Source organism: Culex quinquefasciatus, chromosome 2, assembly GCF_015732765.1.
Source record: "Culex quinquefasciatus strain JHB chromosome 2, VPISU_Cqui_1.0_pri_paternal, whole genome shotgun sequence".
Lineage (NCBI taxonomy): Eukaryota > Metazoa > Arthropoda > Insecta > Diptera > Culicidae > Culex > Culex quinquefasciatus.
Window position 1 is genome coordinate 116,540,508 of NC_051862.1, and position 21,449 is coordinate 116,561,956.

General features: G+C 34.2%; 1 protein-coding gene across 1 annotated transcript in view; it reads left to right on the top strand.

The window, feature by feature from the left end:
• The first annotated feature begins 4,682 nt into the window (after positions 1-4,682).
• Positions 4,683-21,449, top strand: part of LOC6048642 (protein Wnt-5) — a 46,914-nt gene continuing 30,147 nt past the window's right edge. Inside the window, exon 1 of the mRNA XM_038254232.1 lies at positions 4,683-6,458. Within this exon, the coding sequence (XP_038110160.1) occupies positions 6,346-6,458 (113 nt within the window). The 5' untranslated portion in view covers positions 4,683-6,345. The remainder of the gene's footprint in view (positions 6,459-21,449) is intronic.

Consider the following 21,449-nt stretch of genomic DNA (forward strand, 5'->3'; position numbering starts at 1 on the left):
CATCCTGGTTGGCTTGCCCACAAGCAGAAGAAAATCAGTTCAATTAGTTGGGTGGTGACGCGCGGTCAATTATGTGGCATTGTGTGTGAAAAGAAAAGAATTTTATTTCGTGTTTCATCCTGGTTGGCTTGCCCACAAGCAGAAGAAAATCAGTTCAATTAGTTGGGTGGTGACGCGCGGTCAATTATGTGGCATTGTGTGTGAAAAGAAAAGAATTTTATTTCGTGTTTCATCCTGGTTGGCTTGCCCACAAGCAGAAGAAAATCAGTTCAATTAGTTGGGTGGTGACGCGCGGTCAATTATGTGGCATTGTGTGTGAAAAGAAAAGAATTTTATTTCGTGTTTCATCCTGGTGGCTTGCCCACAAGCAGAAGAAAATCAGTTCAATTAGTTGGGTGGTGACGTGCGGTCAATTATGTGGCATTGTGTGTGAAAAGAAAAGAATTTTATTTCGTGTTTCATCCTGGTTGGCTTGCCCACAAGCAGAAGAAAATCAGTTCAATTAGTTGGGTGGTGACGCGCGGTCAATTATGTGGCATTGTGTGTGAAAAGAAAAGAATTTTATTTCGTGTTTCATCCTGGGTGGCTTGCCCACAAGCAGAAGAAAATCAGTTCAATTAGTTGGGTGGTGACGCGCGGTCAATTATGTGGCATTGTGTGTGAAAAGAAAAGAATTTTATTTCGTGTTTCATCCTGGTTGGCTTGCCCACAAGCAGAAGAAAATCAGTTCAATTAGTTGGGTGGTGACGCGCGGTCAATTATGTGGCATTGTGTGTGAAAAGAAAAGAATTTTATTTCGTGTTTCATCCTGGTTGGCTTGCCCACAAGCAGAAGAAAATCAGTTCAATTTGTTGGGTGGTGACGCGCGGTCAATTATGTGGCATTGTGTGTGAAAAGAAAAGAATTTTATTTCGTGTTTCATCCTGGGTGGCTTGCCCACAAGCAGAAAAAAATCAGTTCAATTAGTTGGGTGGTGACGCGCGGTCAATTATGTGGCATTGTGTGTGAAAAGAAAAGAATTTTATTTCGTGTTTCATCCTGGTTGGCTTGCCCACAAGCAGAAGAAAATCAGTTCAATTAGTTGGGTGGTGACGCGCGGTCAATTATGTGGCATTGTGTGTGAAAAGAAAAGAATTTTATTTCGTGTTTCATCCTGGTTGGCTTGCCCACAAGCAGAAGAAAATCAGTTCAATTAGTTGGGTGGTGACGCGCGGTCAATTATGTGGCATTGTGTGTGAAAAGAAAAGAATTTTATTTCGTGTTTCATCCTGGTTGGCTTGCCCACAAGCAGAAGAAAATCAGTTCAATTAGTTGGGTGGTGACGCGCGGTCAATTATGTGGCATTGTGTGTGAAAAGAAAAGAATTTTATTTCGTGTTTCATCCTGGGTGGCTTGCCCACAAGCAGAAGAAAATCAGTTCAATTAGTTGGGTGGTGACGTGCGGTCAATTATGTGGCATTGTGTGTGAAAAGAAAAGAATTTTATTTCGTGTTTCATCCTGGTTGGCTTGCCCACAAGCAGAAGAAAATCAGTTCAATTAGTTGGGTGGTGACGCGCGGTCAATTATGTGGCATTGTGTGTGAAAAGAAAAGAATTTTATTTCGTGTTTCATCCTGGGTGGCTTGCCCACAAGCAGAAGAAAATCAGTTCAATTAGTTGGGTGGTGACGCGCGGTCAATTATGTGGCATTGTGTGTGAAAAGAAAAGAATTTTATTTCGTGTTTCATCCTGGTTGGCTTGCCCACAAGCAGAAGAAAATCAGTTCAATTAGTTGGGTGGTGACGCGCGGTCAATTATGTGGCATTGTGTGTGAAAAGAAAAGAATTTTATTTCGTGTTTCATCCTGGGTGGCTTGCCCACAAGCAGAAGAAAATCAGTTCAATTAGTTGGGTGGTGACGTGCGGTCAATTATGTGGCATTGTGTGTGAAAAGAAAAGAATTTTATTTCGTGTTTCATCCTGGTTGGCTTGCCCACAAGCAGAAGAAAATCAGTTCAATTAGTTGGGTGGTGACGCGCGGTCAATTATGTGGCATTGTGTGTGAAAAGAAAAGAATTTTATTTCGTGTTTCATCCTGGGTGGCTTGCCCACAAGCAGAAGAAAATCAGTTCAATTAGTTGGGTGGTGACGCGCGGTCAATTATGTGGCATTGTGTGTGAAAAGAAAAGAATTTTATTTCGTGTTTCATCCTGGTTGGCTTGCCCACAAGCAGAAGAAAATCAGTTCAATTAGTTGGGTGGTGACGCGCGGTCAATTATGTGGCATGTGTGTGAAAAGAAAAGAATTTTATTTCGTGTTTCATCCTGGGTGGCTTGCCCACAAGCAGAAGAAAATCAGTTCAATTAGTTGGGTGGTGACGTGCGGTCAATTATGTGGCATTGTGTGTGAAAAGAAAAGAATTTTATTTCGTGTTTCATCCTGGTTGGCTTGCCCACAAGCAGAAGAAAATCAGTTCAATTAGTTGGGTGGTGACGCGCGGTCAATTATGTGGCATTGTGTGTGAAAAGAAAAGAATTTTATTTCGTGTTTCATCCTGGTTGGCTTGCCCACAAGCAGAAGAAAATCAGTTCAATTAGTTGGGTGGTGACGCGCGGTCAATTATGTGGCATTGTGTGTGAAAAGAAAAGAATTTTATTTCGTGTTTCATCCTGGTTGGCTTGCCCACAAGCAGAAGAAAATCAGTTCAATTAGTTGGGTGGTGACGCGCGGTCAATTATGTGGCATTGTGTGTGAAAAGAAAAGAATTTTATTTCGTGTTTCATCCTGGGTGGCTTGCCCACAAGCAGAAGAAAATCAGTTCAATTAGTTGGGTGGTGACGTGCGGTCAATTATGTGGCATTGTGTGTGAAAAGAAAAGAATTTTATTTCGTGTTTCATCCTGGTTGGCTTGCCCACAAGCAGAAGAAAATCAGTTCAATTAGTTGGGTGGTGACGCGCGGTCAATTATGTGGCATTGTGTGTGAAAAGAAAAGAATTTTATTTCGTGTTTCATCCTGGTGGCTTGCCCACAAGCAGAAGAAAATCAGTTCAATTAGTTGGGTGGTGACGCGCGGTCAATTATGTGGCATTGTGTGTGAAAAGAAAAGAATTTTATTTCGTGTTTCATCCTGGTTGGCTTGCCCACAAGCAGAAGAAAATCAGTTCAATTAGTTGGGTGGTGACGCGCGGTCAATTATGTGGCATTGTGTGTGAAAAGAAAAGAATTTTATTTCGTGTTTCATCCTGGTTGGCTTGCCCACAAGCAGAAGAAAATCAGTTCAATTTGTTGGGTGGTGACGCGCGGTCAATTATGTGGCATTGTGTGTGAAAAGAAAAGAATTTTATTTCGTGTTTCATCCTGGGTGGCTTGCTCAAGTCCTTCCTACATCATCGTTGATCGGGAGGCACGACGTCGTGTGAATTGTTGCATTAAAATAAGTTTAAGTATTACTGTAAATGACAAAGTCCTTCCTATATCATCAATGTCGTCTGGGTAATCGTGATGAAAAATTACATTTATTCAGTATTTAAATACCTGTGCGCGAGTGTTTTGGTGTGCTAATTAGAAAGACCTTCCCATATCATCGTTGCTCGGAAGGCTCGCCGACGGGTTTGTTATGAAAGTCCTCCCCATAGCATCGTAGCTCGGGAGGCATCGAAAAGCCAATACCTTATCCTACTAACCCAAAAATAATAATCACGTGATGCTTGAAGGAGATGCTGTGGATTCAACGGTCTCAAGCGGTATCAACAAGTATATAGCGAAAAACTATGTGCTTGATGAGTCTGCAACTTCAACTATCGGACTAACATTCCTCCCTTTGTTGAACTGCAGGCTTCTTGGGAGGGCGCCGGTATTGACTAATAAAGTCGGGGTCTTCGGGGGTTAAACAGTGAACGGATGGTTGGCTCCCACTGATCATTTTTGATTCATTGTTTAACTTCAGCTGATCTGTCAATAACGGAGTAGCAGCTCATTGGCAGTCAACCATGCTCATGCTCATGCTCATGCTCAATTTACTGAAAACAATCTTGAATGCATTGATCTGCATTGATTATCATATTTAGCACGATTAAGCTGGATTAAAAAAATTAAGATTTTTTGTGAAATTTCAGTGCACAGCACCCCAATAACTTAATTTTCGCCAAAAAAAAATCAAATTTTCGCCAATACTTAGATATTTTGGCAATATTTTGGAATCTACTAGACAGGTGTATGATGCATTTTAAAACACTTTTTTCATTCAAATGTTGAAACCATGGCTCGTAAATTCAATTAATTTTGTTTTATTTTTAAACTTTTTTTTATATTACCTTTTAAAAAAAACTCTAGATTTGCAATTTGATGAATATATTCCAGCGTGGTTCCCGAGTTAACGAAAACAATTCACGACTTTTGGGATTTGTCTTGTTTCTGTGTAATATGTAGTCATCATTTTAAGTAACTTACCTTTTTCAGTTTTTTTTTTTAATTTGGAATTACTTTTTGAAACACTAGACACACAATTCAAACATAAAATTGAATGAGTTCAACATATAAAAGAAATCTTGGTCCACCCTGAGTATTCACTATCGACGCAGAGCTCTGGCCGTTCACACCCCTCCTTGGACTAAAGAGAGAAATATGCTGCCAGTTCAGAACGTCGCGATGGTGGGGATGAATTATGCTTTGCGTACACAGATCCGTACGGTTGGTTTTGCTCTTCTCTCGTTTAGTCTGTGGCAGAACATCGTCGAGAGCAGAAGGAGAAACATAGCACGTCCCGCCGGTACATCAGAAAGATTTACCCGAAGGTCCACGCTGCTGTTGATCAGTGATTTGTGCTTTGCGCGGGGTTCGTTTATTCGGTCGGTTAGCATTGGCTCGACAAAAGCTGGCCGGCCAGTGTTTATGCCCGCAAGTTGGAGTGAGTGCAAGTCGCAAGTCGGAATTTCAAGACGGAGAGGAGAGGAAACATTAAATCGTCTTCCTCCTCCTGTTTCGGCTTTTTTGTTTGAATGTTGAGAAATCAAAGAGAGTGCGGTGCAAAAGCGAACGTAGAAAAAAGGCACGAAAGAATCGAATCAAAATAATAACATGTTGATTTGAAGCGCTATAAAAGTTGAACAGAAGGAGAAGAGTGAAGAAATATACATGTTTACAGATCAAGCCGAACGTAAGGAAGGAGTGAGACGGAGGAAACCTCTATAAATGAATAGAGTTTATTGGGTGCTGTACAGCGGGGCATGTAAGTGGAGCATCATCAAAAATCGATTCGCGCGCGCTTTTTTTTTATAAACAGAAGAAACGGTGCCGAAAGTAATGCCGATGCCGCCGAAATATGCATCGTTTTCATAGTAATTGAGGCTCCATTGATATGGCCGAACATTGCCGAATGGAGGAACAAAATTGAAGGATTCATTGGAGCCAAAACTGGTTCAACAGAACCGCATCGAGTGATGATCATATGCCTTTAGTAAAGTGAGTACGAGAGAGTGAGAACGAAAGAAACAAACGAGAGAAAGAGGAAACAATTCGAAACGGCGAAGAAACGAGGAGAAGCAAAGTGCTGCTGCCTGCAAGAAGTGCATAATGTGAAAAGTCACTTAAGAACGTGTGCAAAATAAATAAATCGAATTAAGCAAAATGCATACTATTAATTACGAAAGGTATAAAGCGTCGCTGGTAATTGCATGAAGAAGAAAAAAACCGTTGAACCCATGAATCTTTGCAGCTGCTGCCTGCGGCAAGAGTAAGTGTAGTGAAGCCGCAGAGTCGTCATTCGTCCAAGTGCAAGCTGCAGGCTCATGCAGAGCTTTTTTACTCCATCGAATCGCCGCTGTGTCTGGCCAAGGCTCAAGTTTACGCCGCATAAATGAAAGATCACGAAGATAGAGTGCGCCCGTAGTTTTCGTTGTTGTTGTTGTTACTGTCTGCATAAACACGGGGCCGCCCCGCTACAGAAAGACCAACCGCAACATCTACAACATACCACATACAATCAGGTGGTATTTAGCATTTTGTTATAGTGCTCTCTGTTTGCTGGTCTTTTTAATTCCTTCGTGGTAAAGTGCTTTTAATGATCAGTGCGAGATTCGCCGGCATAAAGTGTTTTCAAAGGAGAAGAAAATATAAAGATCACGAAATAATGAATTAAAAGAAATTATCCATATTTCAATCAAGTTCATGTGCATTTTTGAAGCCAGCAACAACCATGCCTCCGCGGGCAAACGAATAAGTAAAGCCGAAGAGTGAGGTTGAGGAATGTAATTATAATGTTGGCTTAATGTTCGGCAGCAAAACACCTTAAAGGTGGTAAATTTTGTACAGTTTTAAGAGCAAAAAGGAGTAAGAAAAGTGAAAACCGGCAATCAAAGTGAAACGAAAATGGCCTCTACAAGTACGCAGACGAATCTGTGGTTTATTCTTGCTCTCTTTGTAATCGTTTCTATGCATTGCGGCTACGGACATAATTACGGACAAGGAGTGCCGACATGGATGTAAGTACTGTTGCGGATTTCTAATGCAAAAACACCACCTGCTTGATCTGTTTCCTTTATTTCGGGAAAAAAAACATTAACATGCACACGGGACTATGCACTGCCTTCAATATGGAAACGTACGATGATGCAGTTCCGGTATTAATTCGTGAAAGTTGCAAATGCTTATTTTTAAAACACTTTTCTTCTAAAACTTGGAGCAATTCCGATTTAAAAGATAAAATTAATACATTAATTTTGTTTTTCATATTCATATTCAATAGTTTAATAGAATATAAGATTCCGGGTAAACAACATTTACCAGAATTTTAAAAGCCGAGTGGAATAATAATAAGAATGAGCATGAATATTTAAAAAAAATGTCCTTATTTAGAGCAAGTTTTTCACCAGTGTGTAACAGGTTGTGAAAATGAGCCCAAAAAGTGCCGGCTTCTTGGGCTACAGGGCAAAAGTTTACGCTGTGAAAAGTTTGTTATAGAAAAATCGTAAATCTGTGAGAAAATCTGCGATTTGCCAAAAAGTTAATTCCGTAGGCTTATAGTCCATAAAATTAGGGTAGAGTAGTCATCAATGAGACACGGGGAACAATGGAAAAATGGCTCTCACAAGTCGTAGTATCAACTAATCAGGCTCATATTTCGGGGAAATGTATGTCTTCTGGATACACTTCTGCCATAATAGTGGCTTTGGTTATGGACGCTCCCTTGAAAATTTATTCATAAATGTTTGATTTTGTTTTCGCATGTAGGCTGCCATTAACACCAAAACTAAAATTTCTTCAGATTTCTTTCGACGTTCCTTAGGGGATGAGTTGGGCTACAATGTTCATTCATTATGTTTGACCAAAATTTAGTAAATACCCAGAATCCAGGGCTGTCTTATTGTTTCCCACTCCTTTCAGCCCATGGGTAACAAAGAGACACTTTGATTTTTCTTCATTACACTTTTCAAAATCTATGTAAATCTTTCAAAACATGAATAGAAAGTTATTTTTTGAATATTAATTGCGTTTTAATTCTATTTAACCAGAAATATAAAGTCATTTGAATACTTTTTAGTAAAACTTTTGTTAATTAAAGTTTCAAGTTGGCCAATTTGCTTTAAAATGCTCAAGGCAATTCGCCTGCAATGAAACATTACAAAGCATGATGTTTTACTAGAAAAGTATTGATTTTCGTAGTGTGTCTCATTGTTCCCCAGCTGTCTCATTGTTCTTACCAAGTGCGTCTATAATGAGACAGTTGAATAACTCTGGCTGTAGACATCAGATCGATCTCATATTTAGTAGAAGTAAAGTAAGAAAATGCAACAAAAAGCTCATTAAAATATGTTGATGAAAAAAAATAATAAAAAAAATCCTTGAAAGTTAAAATCCAAAAGTGTCTCATTGATGACTACCCTACCCTACCTATCTTTTGGCCTATGGGAGTATGGGTGTTGGAGGCTGTTGCATCTAAGAGAGTTGGAACTGATCAAGTTTTACGCGAATGAGAGCAATTTTATGATTTTTCATGTTTTTGGACCTTAAACTTAAATGCCCGTTTTATCCCACTTCCCTTTGTCGCAGAGGGCTCATATTTGGCATGAGTTCATCTCATGTATAGAAAAACAAACGCTGAAAGTTTCATCCAAATCGGAGCATTCGATACGACCTCTAGAACAAACCGAGCAAAATCTACAAGTACTGCCTCTTAAACGACAAAACCTGAAAAACTTCGGAAGTGGATAATCGAGTCACATCAGTGACTCGATTATCATCAGAACGGAAAAACTGTTTCATGCAAATCACTATAATTCAAACGCATACAGTGATGGCTCAAGTGTAAGTTGCTACATCGATCCGACCTATACAATGTTTGGTTTATTTTTTAGTGACGAAACATCTATGTTTTTTTTTAACTTTTTTAAACATTGCTCTCAGTAGAACAGTATCGTATTTCTATAAACATGCAGGATTTTTGTTGTAAAAAACGTTTAGACGATTCCAAAGATTTTTTTTACAATTCCAGTTTTTGTGGAGAAAAAAAATCAAAATTGTTGAAATTAATTTTCGTACGTTTCCACGACCTTCCCACGTACCTTCGTCACGAAATATTCTAGTTCTGCCAGCCCTTTTTGCTGTTAGAATATCCAGCTTAGATGTAAAAAGAGGTTTGCAATTGCCTCAACAACCAAGCCTTCGGACACCTAGTTTCGAGTAGGAATCTCGCAATCGAGAACGCCAAGGCAATGCTGTAGAGCTAATAATTTGATTTTATTTGTTTTGTGTGTTTTTTTTTATTTCTTATCTACATCAATGTAAAAAACTAGATGATTTTTTTAATTCTTTTAAAAATATACATGAATTTCAAATTACGACAACCGCTGAACTCTATTTGCATATCGGCCTATAAAATTTAAAGGATTGGTTAGCATGCCAAATGCATCTTTTCTGTCTATCATCTAGAGCATCTCATTTTCCCAAGTTTTGAATTTTCCGGAAATCGGCACTAATATTTTTTTAATCCCGGGAGTTTCCGGGATCCCGAAAATTTTTCAAAACGGTCATAAAATCTATGTTTCCATCATATTTGATATGTTTTTCTAGCTTAGAAATATAGAATAAGCTCATTTTTATTTATTGGTGATAATAAAAGAAATTGGAAAAGAGATTTTAGTATTCTTTGTTGTGCTTTGGATTTTAAATGAGCCACAATCTTTAATCCAATGTGATGCAAATTTAATAAGTCTCTCATAAATATTGATGCTTCCTTTATTTTAATTTATTTATATATGACATAACTAGAAAAGCTTAAAAAATTCTTTGAATGTTTCTTAATTAACAAAACGACAAAAAATTATCAGTCAATGTAAAATTTTAGGTGAGTTTAAAATTTGATGATTTATATACAAAAAAAATTATCTTAAACGCACTACCACGAACTGGGTAAAATCGTGACTACATTCTGATTAGGGACAGGAGATTTTAAAGCAATAAATTTGGAAATCAGTGTACTCATTGTTTTGGACAAAAAGATCCAGAAAGAAAATCTCTGTCAAAATTCAAATGCTCATAACTTTAGGATTTTTTTTACAGATTTTGATTATTCAAGAAGCGTTTGAAAGGGAAATTATTCTAGTTTTTGAATTTTTATTGCAACAAAGCAATGAAGTATCCTGAGCTGAGATATGGCACTTCCGTAAAAAGTAAATTTTTAATTCTGGTCACTTTCGGAAACTCTCAGGAGCTCCGGAAGAAACGCTAGAAACCTGTAATAGTCGCCATTTTCATGATTTGTTCACGTCATTTGACGGCTCAAGCTAGTTGAGTATATACAAAATGGCTCTTGGGCATAATTGGCCAGTGTGCCTCCCACAATTGTTAAACTCCAGTGTATGATGATATTACTATGTAAAAATATGAACTCCTGAAAAGAACCAAAGTTTTTTCACCTCCGTAATAATAAAGTGTTCCGAATTTGTGGATTTCAAGAGTCAATGTTTTGCCTTCCTCACCTCAATGAGGAAAGGCTATAAAATCACTCGAAAAATGAACTTCTTAATTCGACCTCGTAGACCCACCTTCAAGTATACCTGTGCACCTGTGCACCTATGTACACTATTATCTCCGGAATGGCTGAACCGATTTGGACCGTGTTGGTCTCATTCGATCCGTCTCGGGGTCCCACTAGACCCTAGTTAATATTATAAAGTTTAGAAAAGTATTTCAAAAGTTAAGCTAAAAAAACGATTTTAGCAAAAGTCCGGAAGATTGTAAAAAGGGTGGTTTTTGTAAGAAATCCCGTCATGTTATACATTTTTAGAAAGGTATTTAAAAGACCTTTCCAATGAGCCCAAATTAAAGAAGATCTGATAACCCTATCAAAAGTTATTAGCACTTAAATGGTATTTATACACTTTTCAGATGCCGGATCTGAAATATTTCGATTAAAATGATGTCCGGGTCCATCATGCGACCCGCCTTCAGTTAGATAATGAAAAGACCTTTTGCCTAAATCATCAAAGTTCTGATAACAATATCAAAAGATAAATGCACTTTAGTATTGTTTATACACTTATCTCAGATATTTTGATGAAAACGTTGTTCGGATCTATCATGCGAACTATCGTTGGATAAGTTATCAAAAGACCTTACCGATGAGCCAAAAGGATTGAAGATCTGAAAACCCTATCAAAAGAAATGAGTATTGAAGTTTAATTTGTTAAACATGTTAAGGGGGAATGATGCAATTCTGGATGAAAATATTCACTATATGAATGTGAGGAAGGCACCAATCATCTAAAGGTGGATTAAGCAATGTTTTTCTTTTAAAAAAAATTGATGTAAAACGCAGAAAAATTCAGTCCTTCGATGCACCAAACGAAAGATCTCAAGAAATGCTTTCACACGAAAGTAAAGGCAAATAATTATTTTCTACTATCGATTTTCTATAATTTTTTTAACATTGGCCGTTCAGAAAACTGTTCGCAATAAGTGGCGTGACTGTAGTGGTTGGTACTAGCAAGAGGGGCCGACAACTACAAAGTCAACTTCGTTTGTTCAATTAAAAAAGAAATATAAAGAATTTAACAGGAGTTTGCACATTTGGAAATGCTTTATCAACCTTTAGTTTAGCGCATCTTGTATTGCGCAGTAATTGTGTAAAACCACTAAGCCAAATAATACACATAAATATTTACAAATGCGCCCTCTCATATACTGCCCTTCCGTCACAATCAATTAACAATTGCATTTAACTGCACGCTAAGAGCAAGTGCAGTGAACGCTCGTCCAATATTTGTTCACTTTAATGGATATTTGAAGTCCAGTTTAGCTGGTTCCAAAGTGAAGCTTTGTAGGTGCTACTTGAATTGCATGGTTTTCTTACGATATTTAGGATTTATGAAATGTCAATACAATCTGTACGAAATGCTGCATAATGCTAGATGGTAGACAATATCCCCGTAATAGATGTTTAATGACTATTCGAAACTTAGGATAATCAATGTTCTAGATAGCTAAGTGTCACACTGACATGACTTCTCTTCAACTGATGTGATTTAGAACTTAAGTCTTAGTTTAAATTAAAAGGTATAAATTTCGAAATCGATCCCTAATCATGGGTGCCATTGGGCCAGGGGGTGTGATTAGATGATAACAAATTTCTTCAATTTTTATGAACCAATGAGATGACGGAACTTCACAATTTTAAATGTTTTCTATCTGAAACCAATTAAAAATACTAAAATAATTAGTCACGGTTAAAAAATCTGTCCCGATTCACCCGATGTGAACAGATTGACTGTACACTTAACTAGAATATATTTCAAGATTAACTTTAAACTGATGAGAGTGTTTTAACTGTTATTTTAATGCAATTTAATATCATCGTCAAACAGACGAAGTTGCCGACGCAGCGCTCTGCTTTATTTGATATTTCCGCTTTAGCCAAATCACCTCATTTTGTGGCTTTGTTTGGTTAATTTAATTAAATTTGATCACCATCTAAAGCTCACGACCCCTTCCAAGGGAAAGCTTTTCTGCATGGTGACCAGATTTTCTTGTGTGTTTAGCTGTGCAAACATCTGTGCATTCAGATATAAGCGAGGTCTTTTTTTCTTCTTCTTCCATTTATATTAATTTCATCCTATTTCCTCCTCTTGTTGAATGCTGCTCTCATGATCCATTCAAGCGCAAAAGAGTAACCCACATTTTATCAGCAAAGCTCAGCTTGGGCGCTTGTACTCACACACACACCACACACAAATGGGGAAAACTGTTGAGAAGGACTAAAAAGGGTTCACCTTTCTCTGTACGACAGCAACAGGAAAAGGAGTAAAGCTAGAAATGGTTTTTTTTTTAATTTGAAAATAATTCTATGAATTTGATAAAAATCACTCTTAAATTTCTGCTTTTTTCTTATGAAAAATTGGTTCTCTGATTGTGTTATTTATTTTTTCAATTTAGTTTAGGAAATAGATAGTCACAAATGTTGATTATCTATTAGAGTGTAATAAAAATGACTTTTTGGCAGGCATTCAGGGGTTTGTTCCGGTAGGCATACTGAGCCCAAAACCCAAATATGAGCTTGATTGGACGTAACGCTTTGCATTTGAATTTTAAATTGTAAAAAATTCCCATTTTTGTGGCACTTTGACCATTGAAGCGTTTATTTTCAACATCATTGGCGTGTAGGCCAGATCCTTGTGCATCTTTTAGTATATATAACATTGAAGTTTAGAGCACCCTGGAGTTCGGTACAGACATTCAAAGTTTGTTTTTTTTCGAAAAATCGGTCCCAGCAGAATCAAATGACGTCTCGGGCATCTCGAGATGCGGCGCATATCGTTTTTACCGGGGCCGAATTTTCTTTAAAATGCCAAACTTTGAAGGTCTGTACCGAGCTCCAGGGTTCTCCAAACTTCAATGTTATATATACTAAAAGATCCGCAAGGATCTGGTCTACACGCCAGTGATGCTGAAAATAAACGCTTCAGTGGCCAAAGTGCTACAAAAATTGACATGTTTGAAAAAAAATACGGGTTAAATACCATTAAAAATTCAAATGCAAAGCGCCAGCTCCTGTTATGTACAATCAAGCTCATATTTGGGATTTGGGCTCAGTATGCCCACCGGAACAAATGCCCGCCAAAAAGTCATTTTTGTTACATCCTATTATCTTTTGATAACAGAGCGACAAACTTTAACAACAATCAGTTCCACACTTAAATTCAAAGTTAATTGTAGCTAGCTGCAGATTGCAGCAAAGTTGTCGATACATTAGCAAAACATAACTCTAATCCAATGGAGTGAAATATCTATCGATTTCCATTTTGCATCGATGTGTTAATGGCACACAAAGTTAAAGTCTTGAACTCGAATGCGTCAAAAAATAGTGCATGTATTTTTTTTTTATTATGCAATGCACTACAGAAAATGATAAATGTTCACGCCTTTATTTTCTAACGACATTTGACAAATCATGTGGACACTGTTCAAACCTAGATATGACATTTTTAGGCTGAATGAAGCTAATTGAAGCTTTAAAAAAGCTTTGATAGCGGAGCAATCAAAATACATGCTTTATGCTTTACAGCGATCTAACGATATTCGTCTATCAAGGTACAACATCAATCGAGTATTAAACTTTAAAAATCATTGTAGCATTCTGTCCAGCTCCCGTCCAACTGTAAACTTTGTTGGCAAATTCTACAGAAATGCTTGGCTGCATTTGACTCGAGTACACTCACAGCATCCAGCAGCACTTTCCACTGGATTTACTCACTGATTTACAAGAGTCGGAGGGGTAAATAGGATTCCATTAATTAATATGAGGTCGTCTCACCGTATACACTTTATAATCATTTCACTTAATTGTACGCTCTCGTGGGACTGCTTGAGAGGGAACGAGGGACACCGACGTAACGCGCCGAGTGAGAACGTGTATATTTGTACTGCCCTTATCAGCTGGATGATAAATTATTTTCGCTTGATAATAAATTGGATCACTTAATTTTAATTTTGTATTGATGGCCCCCGCATTAATCTTGGCTTAGTCCCTCTCCACAATGACTTACTTGGAAAGTGAACGGTCCTATACTACCAGGGTTGTTACGGACGGCGCGGATCGCGCGGATGGCGCGGATGGCGCGTATCGCGCGGATCTGGCGCGGATTTGCTGGCTAATTTTGCTCAGGCGCGGATTTCGCGCGGATATCAATTTGATAAACAAAATAATTGATAACGATAGAATTTCTTTCAAATTACAAAGAAAAATATTATTAGGAATTAAATAAATTAATTCTTTTCGTTGAGTGCGAAAATATCAGTTTCTAAGAAGTTGTTAATGAAGAAAATTTTGTTCAAAAAATTATTGATTGTTTTTTTCTTAATATGAAACTTCGAAATAATCTTCAAGAAGCGATTTTTTAATGTATGGAGATTTGTTATATTAATTCAACATAACATTACAACTCATTATTTTTAAAACATCTGCCTTACAATTCAAATAAATATCAAATTTTATTAAAATCAAAAGAACAAAATTCGAAAAATTACAGAATTTTAAAAATTTGAAGCAATGAAACTTTTTAGATTTTCTATGTTTTTCAATATAAAAATTTAAATTTTTAAATTTTTGGTTTATTAAAAAAAAACAAAACTTCTGTTACCACTCTGATTCAGGTAGAATTGATTCTACTCCCAATGGAGCATCCACAGTCGAGCAGTTTTTGACATTTCGCTCCATAAAAAATACATTGTACAAAAAGCAAAAACTGCTCGAATGGAAATGTTCCATTTGAAATTTCAGAATTTACATATTCAAAAATAAAAAATTAGAATTCATAATTTGAAATTGTCAAAACTTACAGACTTAAAAACCTAAAAAGTACGAATTATTAAATTGAAAAATTACGAAAATGTTACAATTGATTTTGTTATTTTTATTTTTTAAGGAAAGTTCTTAAGTTATCAAATAATTTTTTTTTTAAATTATTAGATTATTAAATTATTTGATTATTATATTATTATATTATTAAAATTATTAAATTATTAAATTTTTAAATTATTAAATTATTTAATTATTAAATTATTTCATTATTAAATTATTAAATTATTAAATTATTAAATTATTAAATTATTAAATTATTAAATTATTAAATTATTAAATTATTAAATTATTAAATTATTAAATTATTAAATTATTAAATTATTAAATTATTAAATTATTAAATTATTAAATTATTAAATTATTAAATTATTAAATTATTAAATTATTAAATTATTAAATTATTAAATTATTAAATTATTAAATTATTAAATTATTAAATTATTAAATTATTAAATTATTAAATTATTAAATTATTAAATTATTAAATTATTAAATTATTAAATTATTAAATTATTAAATTATTAAATTATTAAATTATTAAATTATTAAATTATTAAATTATTAAATTATTAAATTATTAAATTATTAAATTATTAAATTATTAAATTATTAAATTATTAAATTATTAAATTATTAAATTATTAAATTATTAAATTATTAAATTATTAAATTATTAAATTATTAAATTATTATATTATTATATTATTAAATTATTAAATTATTATATTATTATATTATTAAATTATTAAATTATTAAATTATTAAATTATTAAATTATTAAATTATTAAATTATTAAATTATTAAATTATTAAATTATTAAATTATTAAATTATTGAATTATTAAATTATTAAATTATTAAATTATTAAATTATTAAATTATTAAATTATTAAATTATTAAATTATTAAATTATTAAATTATTAAATTATTATATTATTAAATTATTAAATTATTAAATTATTAAATTATTAAATTATTAAATTATTAAATTATTAAATTATTAAATTATTAAATTATTAAATTATTAAATTATTGAATTATTAAATTATTAAATTATTAAATTATTAAATTTTTAAATTATTAAATTATTAAAATATTAAATTATTAAATTATTAAATTATTAAATTATTGAATTATTAAATTATTAAATTATTAAATCATTAAATTATTAAATTATTAAATTATTAAATTTTTAAATTTTTAAATTATTAAATTATTAAATTATTAAATTATTAAATTATTAAATTATTAAATTATTAAATTATTAAATTATTAAATTATTAAATTATTAAATTATTAAATTATTAAATTATTAAATTATTAAATTATTAAATTATTAAATTATTAAATTATTAAATTATTAAATTATTAAATTATTAAATTATTAAATTATTAAATTATCAAACTATTAAATTATTAAATTATCAAATTATTAAATTATTAAATTATTTTTTGCCATTTTCTTAGTTCGGATCATTTTCGGAGTCATATTTTAGTTTAGAGAAATTTAGAGAAGGAAATAATAGAAATTTCGTGTTTCGATTTTCCAGAGTAAAGTTTTGGCGAGAATTATCAAGCACTAAATACCTAGATTTTATAATTTGGTGATTTATTTTATGGCTTTAATTTTTAAAATTTTCGAATTTAATTTTTTCTGAATTTGTTTTTAAAGCAACGATATTTAAAGTGTTGTAAAAACGCTAATATTGTTTCAGAAATGGCAAAAAGATTCCATTTGGTACAGGTGCGATATGAATCCACAACTGATCAACGGTACTGATCCAAATGCCTTCTGTATTATTCTTTTTTCGATTAAAATTTCATTCATTATGTTACACCCTTTTATTTTTTTTCGCGATTTTTTTTATATGGCGCGGATTTCGCGCGGATTGGGTTTTGGGGTCGGCGCGGATCTGGCGCGGATTTTTTCTCGACTTTTCCGTAACAACCCTGTATACTACTCTACTACAGGGCCCTCCAGTGAGCCCTTAGAGAAAATGAAGTGCAATCGATTGTAAAAACGACGCTCATCAACCAGACTCTCGACCGAGGCATTAGCGACCGATTACAGTTAGTCATTCTTAGTGTTACTTAAGGTAAATCTTTCAGACTTATCTTCGAACGAATTTATTTCCTTTTAACGAACGAAATGTATCGATAAGTTCTTTTATACCTTTCCAACCTTACAGCATAAAGTTATGCTCACGTCGAAGGCGCTCTTTCGTTCCTTCTGCCCTTCCACAGACCTGTACGAACAAACAGAACCTGTTTGAAGACACATTCGTTCTTACGAAACGGAATCGCTGGCATGAACTAGAAGCGCATTTTTCTCTTTTACATCGATAAGAAAATATTTTAAGCTTGGAATTCGTTTTAAAAAAAGGTGGTTAAATGAAGTTTTTTTTATCTGACTCTAGGTTTTTCAAAAAGTTTTTAATTATACAGTCATTTTTTGATTGAAATTTTTTAAACAAATTCATGGACAGTTGCAACCGGTTGTCACGCTTCCAGCTCGACCTTGTCAGCGATGGACACACGAGACAAACGATGTCTTCTGGCCGAATCAAGTGGTGGTCGTTTGTCATTTGCTTACGCTGTTTTCAATCAAATCAACTGCAAACGAAAACAAAGCAGAGAGCAGTGATGTGATTCAAATCAACCGATAAACTTTTATTATTATGCGTCGGCATATCGATGGCAGCAAAAAAACACTTCTTTCAAATTACGACCGTGCCGACTTGAGCCCTCGTAGACGACGTTGCATCTGTCCCGTGGAGTTTATATCACTCTTCGTAATATTTTATCCAAACATCTCGGCTACCACTTTCCACATTTTGAAACCAATAAGAAAAGGACCGGTGCTATTCATGTATGTAAATTCAGGATAACATATGTTTACGCAAAATATTACATAGTCTGCTTGCTAGATTCATTCACTCCGAGACTGGGTTGGTTCTTTGCAAAACTTGTCCTATTTGTGCCGGCGCTTGCTGGGAGGTTCAATGTACCAATTGTACAGTATGTAAAAAAGTATTTACACCCCTTGGGCACTATGCACAAATTGTGATGAAACATCTAAACAATTTAATGTTGATTGAAACCTAGTACTACGCTTTGTTCAGAAACTCATGCCAAACATTTTGCTACAAAAAGCTCATGAAAAGATGATTTCTATAAAAAAGTTATTTAACAAATACTTTTACAAAAATAAAAAAAAGGTTCAAAAGAAGTTTGTACACCTTTCGAAAAATTAACATAAATAAAGTTATTTGTTGACAAATCACCATAAATCCAGTCTCCCAACTCCAAATAGGCATCCTTGACTAATTAAAAAAATAATTTGGATTGAATATAAGGTTTACCAATTACTTAGTATAAAAATTTAGATAACTCTTTTGCAAACTTTTAATTCAACTAAATGTCAATATATTACCATAGAATTGTTAAATAAACATTTTGGAGTGGGTATAACACCGTTTTGGGGGTGGTGGTGGTCCACTGAAGCTTCTTGAAGCGATACCGATGGTTGATATACCCATATAGTTTCGCGTTGATCAGGTAGATCATCACGGCATCACTTCCTGGAATTCTTGGATGATCAATAACAATCCAACGTACCCCAGAGTAGGGGAAATTCTCGTATGTTTGGCAGGTTAAGCACTCGCCCATAATTCCATCCAATTTGCTGATTTTCACTATTTAAACAACTAATTTTGCAAAACTTTTGATAGAAACTTGCTTGCTCACTTCTTATTGAGCTATTAATAACTCGATTTCAGTCGAAAACGCTTTTAATTAGCTTTAATTGAATGTCAAAATTCTGACCTGCCAACATTAGAGGCACGCTGGAATTAGATGCTGTTCCCCTATCTATCGTGGTTCACTAAAGCTACCTGAAGCTACACCGATTGGTTAATACACCCATATAGACCTCCGTTGATCACGCATGATCTCGGGGGGTACCGGAAAACAAACTACGTAATAGCGGACAATAGGGTCTTAAAGCCCTAAGTCAATTGTTATGTTCAACGGTTAAAAACAGATTAAAAACCATCTCTGATCACTTTTTTTATTTAAATGCAAAAAATAAACAGGACAACATTTTTTTCGATGAATCAACTAAGGTCCGCGTAGAACGAGCTGTGAAGTAGGATCTTTTTGTCAAGAAGGGCCGTGATTTTTTTTTTCAAATTTATTTAAAAATCAATTTTAAACCTTTCTCGGTCTTACAAAGTATTATTGTACTCAGAAATATAAGCTTGATCGTTGTGAACAATACTATCACAAATTTAAGCTTCACTTTACGACCCAATTGAAACATATCAAACGAAATATTTGAAACCAAACCTGCACAACAACAAACAAACAGAAAAATGAGGCGTTATTTTGTATTCAACAAAGTATTCCATTCCTTTCGTTATTGCAAATTGACTTTTGATTGCATTTTCTGATTTGTATGAAACCTTGTCCATTGATTTATTTATTTTGACCAAAAAAGTTATTGTGCACTATTGCTTCATATTCTTCATACAAAATGGTGAAATATTTATTTCAATTATAAAATAAAATAAAAAATACACAAGTGCTGTGAATGTTTTCGCAAATCTGTATCTTGAGATAAGATTTTCTGATCACGAACCATTGGCAAAGTTTAAAGTTATGACCAGGTTTGAATTAAAAACTTTTTTTAGTCTTAAAAAAGATCATAGCTACAATGATTAATGCACCCATATAGACCCCCTTGAGCAGGTAGATATCCAGGCCATTGCACAGTGGTCCGAAACCGAAATCTAGCGTGACAAAATTGATACTGGCCACACGTTAAGATTTAGAGCTTTAGTGTCTTAGGGACAAATGATCAAGGTCAATAGGGGCATCTTTTGGTATGGTGGACATTAGGGTGGTCCAAATTTTATGGTGGTTCAGAATTTTTATTTTGGCGGGATGACGAGATAGCGCTTTGGTGTTTTCAGAAAAGTTGTAGAGAACACCATTCTGAGCAACTTTGCTGAAGAGCACAAAGCACTATCTTCAAACGGGAAGTTTCAAGAGCCATTTTTGTAATTTAGGTTGAAGTGTTTATGAAAAAATGAGTTTTTTGAATTTATCAACTCAGGCTTGTGTCGTAGCGAGTTGGTGTCTTCTAGACATTTGTAGAGCTTATCAAAACACACATTTATCTTCGAAGAGAGCAAAAAAATGAAAAAATGAGTTTTTTGAATTTATCAACTCAGGCTTGTGTCGTAGCGAGTTGGTGTCTTCTAGACATTTGTAGAGCTTATCAAAACACACATTTATCTTCGAAGAGAGCAAAAATCGGACCTTTAAAACGAAAGTTATAGCCAAAATACGACGAAAAAGACGCCATTTTGAAATGTGAATAACTCGAAAAGGTGGTGGAGTTTGACCTCGCTCTTAGAAGCATCTGAAAGTACACATTTTAGAGTACATTTGCTGAAAATATCTCGGGGGTCTTTTTTGTTTAACTTATTTAATCTCAATTTGAAAATGAGCATTTTTTAATCGTTTTTTGCCCATAACTTTTGATAGAATTGACCAAAATTCATTTTTCAAGAATAAAAATGTTCATTTTGACAAGCTCTACAATTGTCTAGAAGGGCTCAAAAATGTACAAAATGATCTAGTGGTTGTAAAAGAAGAAACAAGTTTTGGTTGAAATATTTCAGGAATCAACAATATAATTAAATTTATTCCTGAAATATTTCAACCAAAACTTGTTTCTTCTTTTACAACCACTAGATCATTTTGTACATTGTTGGCTCTCTTAGAAGATAAATGTGTGTTTTGATAAGCTCTACAAATGTCTAGAAGACACCAACTCGCTACGACACAAGCCTGAGTTGATAAATTAAAAAAACTAATTTTTTCATAAACACTTCAGCCTAAATTACAAAAATGGCTCTTGAAACTTCCCGTTTGAAGATAGAGCTTTGTGCTCTTCAGCAAAGTTGCTCAGAATGGTGTTCTCTACAACTTTTCTGAAAACACCAAAGCGCTATCTCGTCATCCCGCCAAAATAAAAATTCTGAACCACCCTAAAATTTGGACCACCCTAATGTCCACCATACCAAAATATGCCCCTATTGACCTTGATCATTTGTCCGCAAGACACCAAAGCTCTAAATCTCAACGTGTGGCCGGTATCAATTTTGTCACGCTAGATTTCGGTTTCGAAGCACTGGGCATAAGATTGAATGAAGTTTTTTTTAAAAACCTTTGTTTTCTTATAATTTTTGGAAAGTACAAAAGAATGCTTGGGTTCGTTTTAAGGCTCATTTTACCAATATGCTATTTTTCTTAGATCAGTAGTGTCCCTGCCAATAACTTGCACCTATTATAAAGTATGATTTAACATTTGGTTATTTTTGTTGAGAGCTTTTAAAAATCATGTTCAGGTGGGGCCATACGGATTTTTAGTATGGAAAAAATACGAATTGCTGCAACAACATATTTTATTATGAAATAAATACATAAAAGTACTTAAAAACTGATAAACAATTGTTAAACAAAATTTTCCATACAAAATAAAGTGGTATTATGAAAATTTACTATTTATCATCTAAGTAATAATTTTTTTTCGTAAACCCGATCAAATTT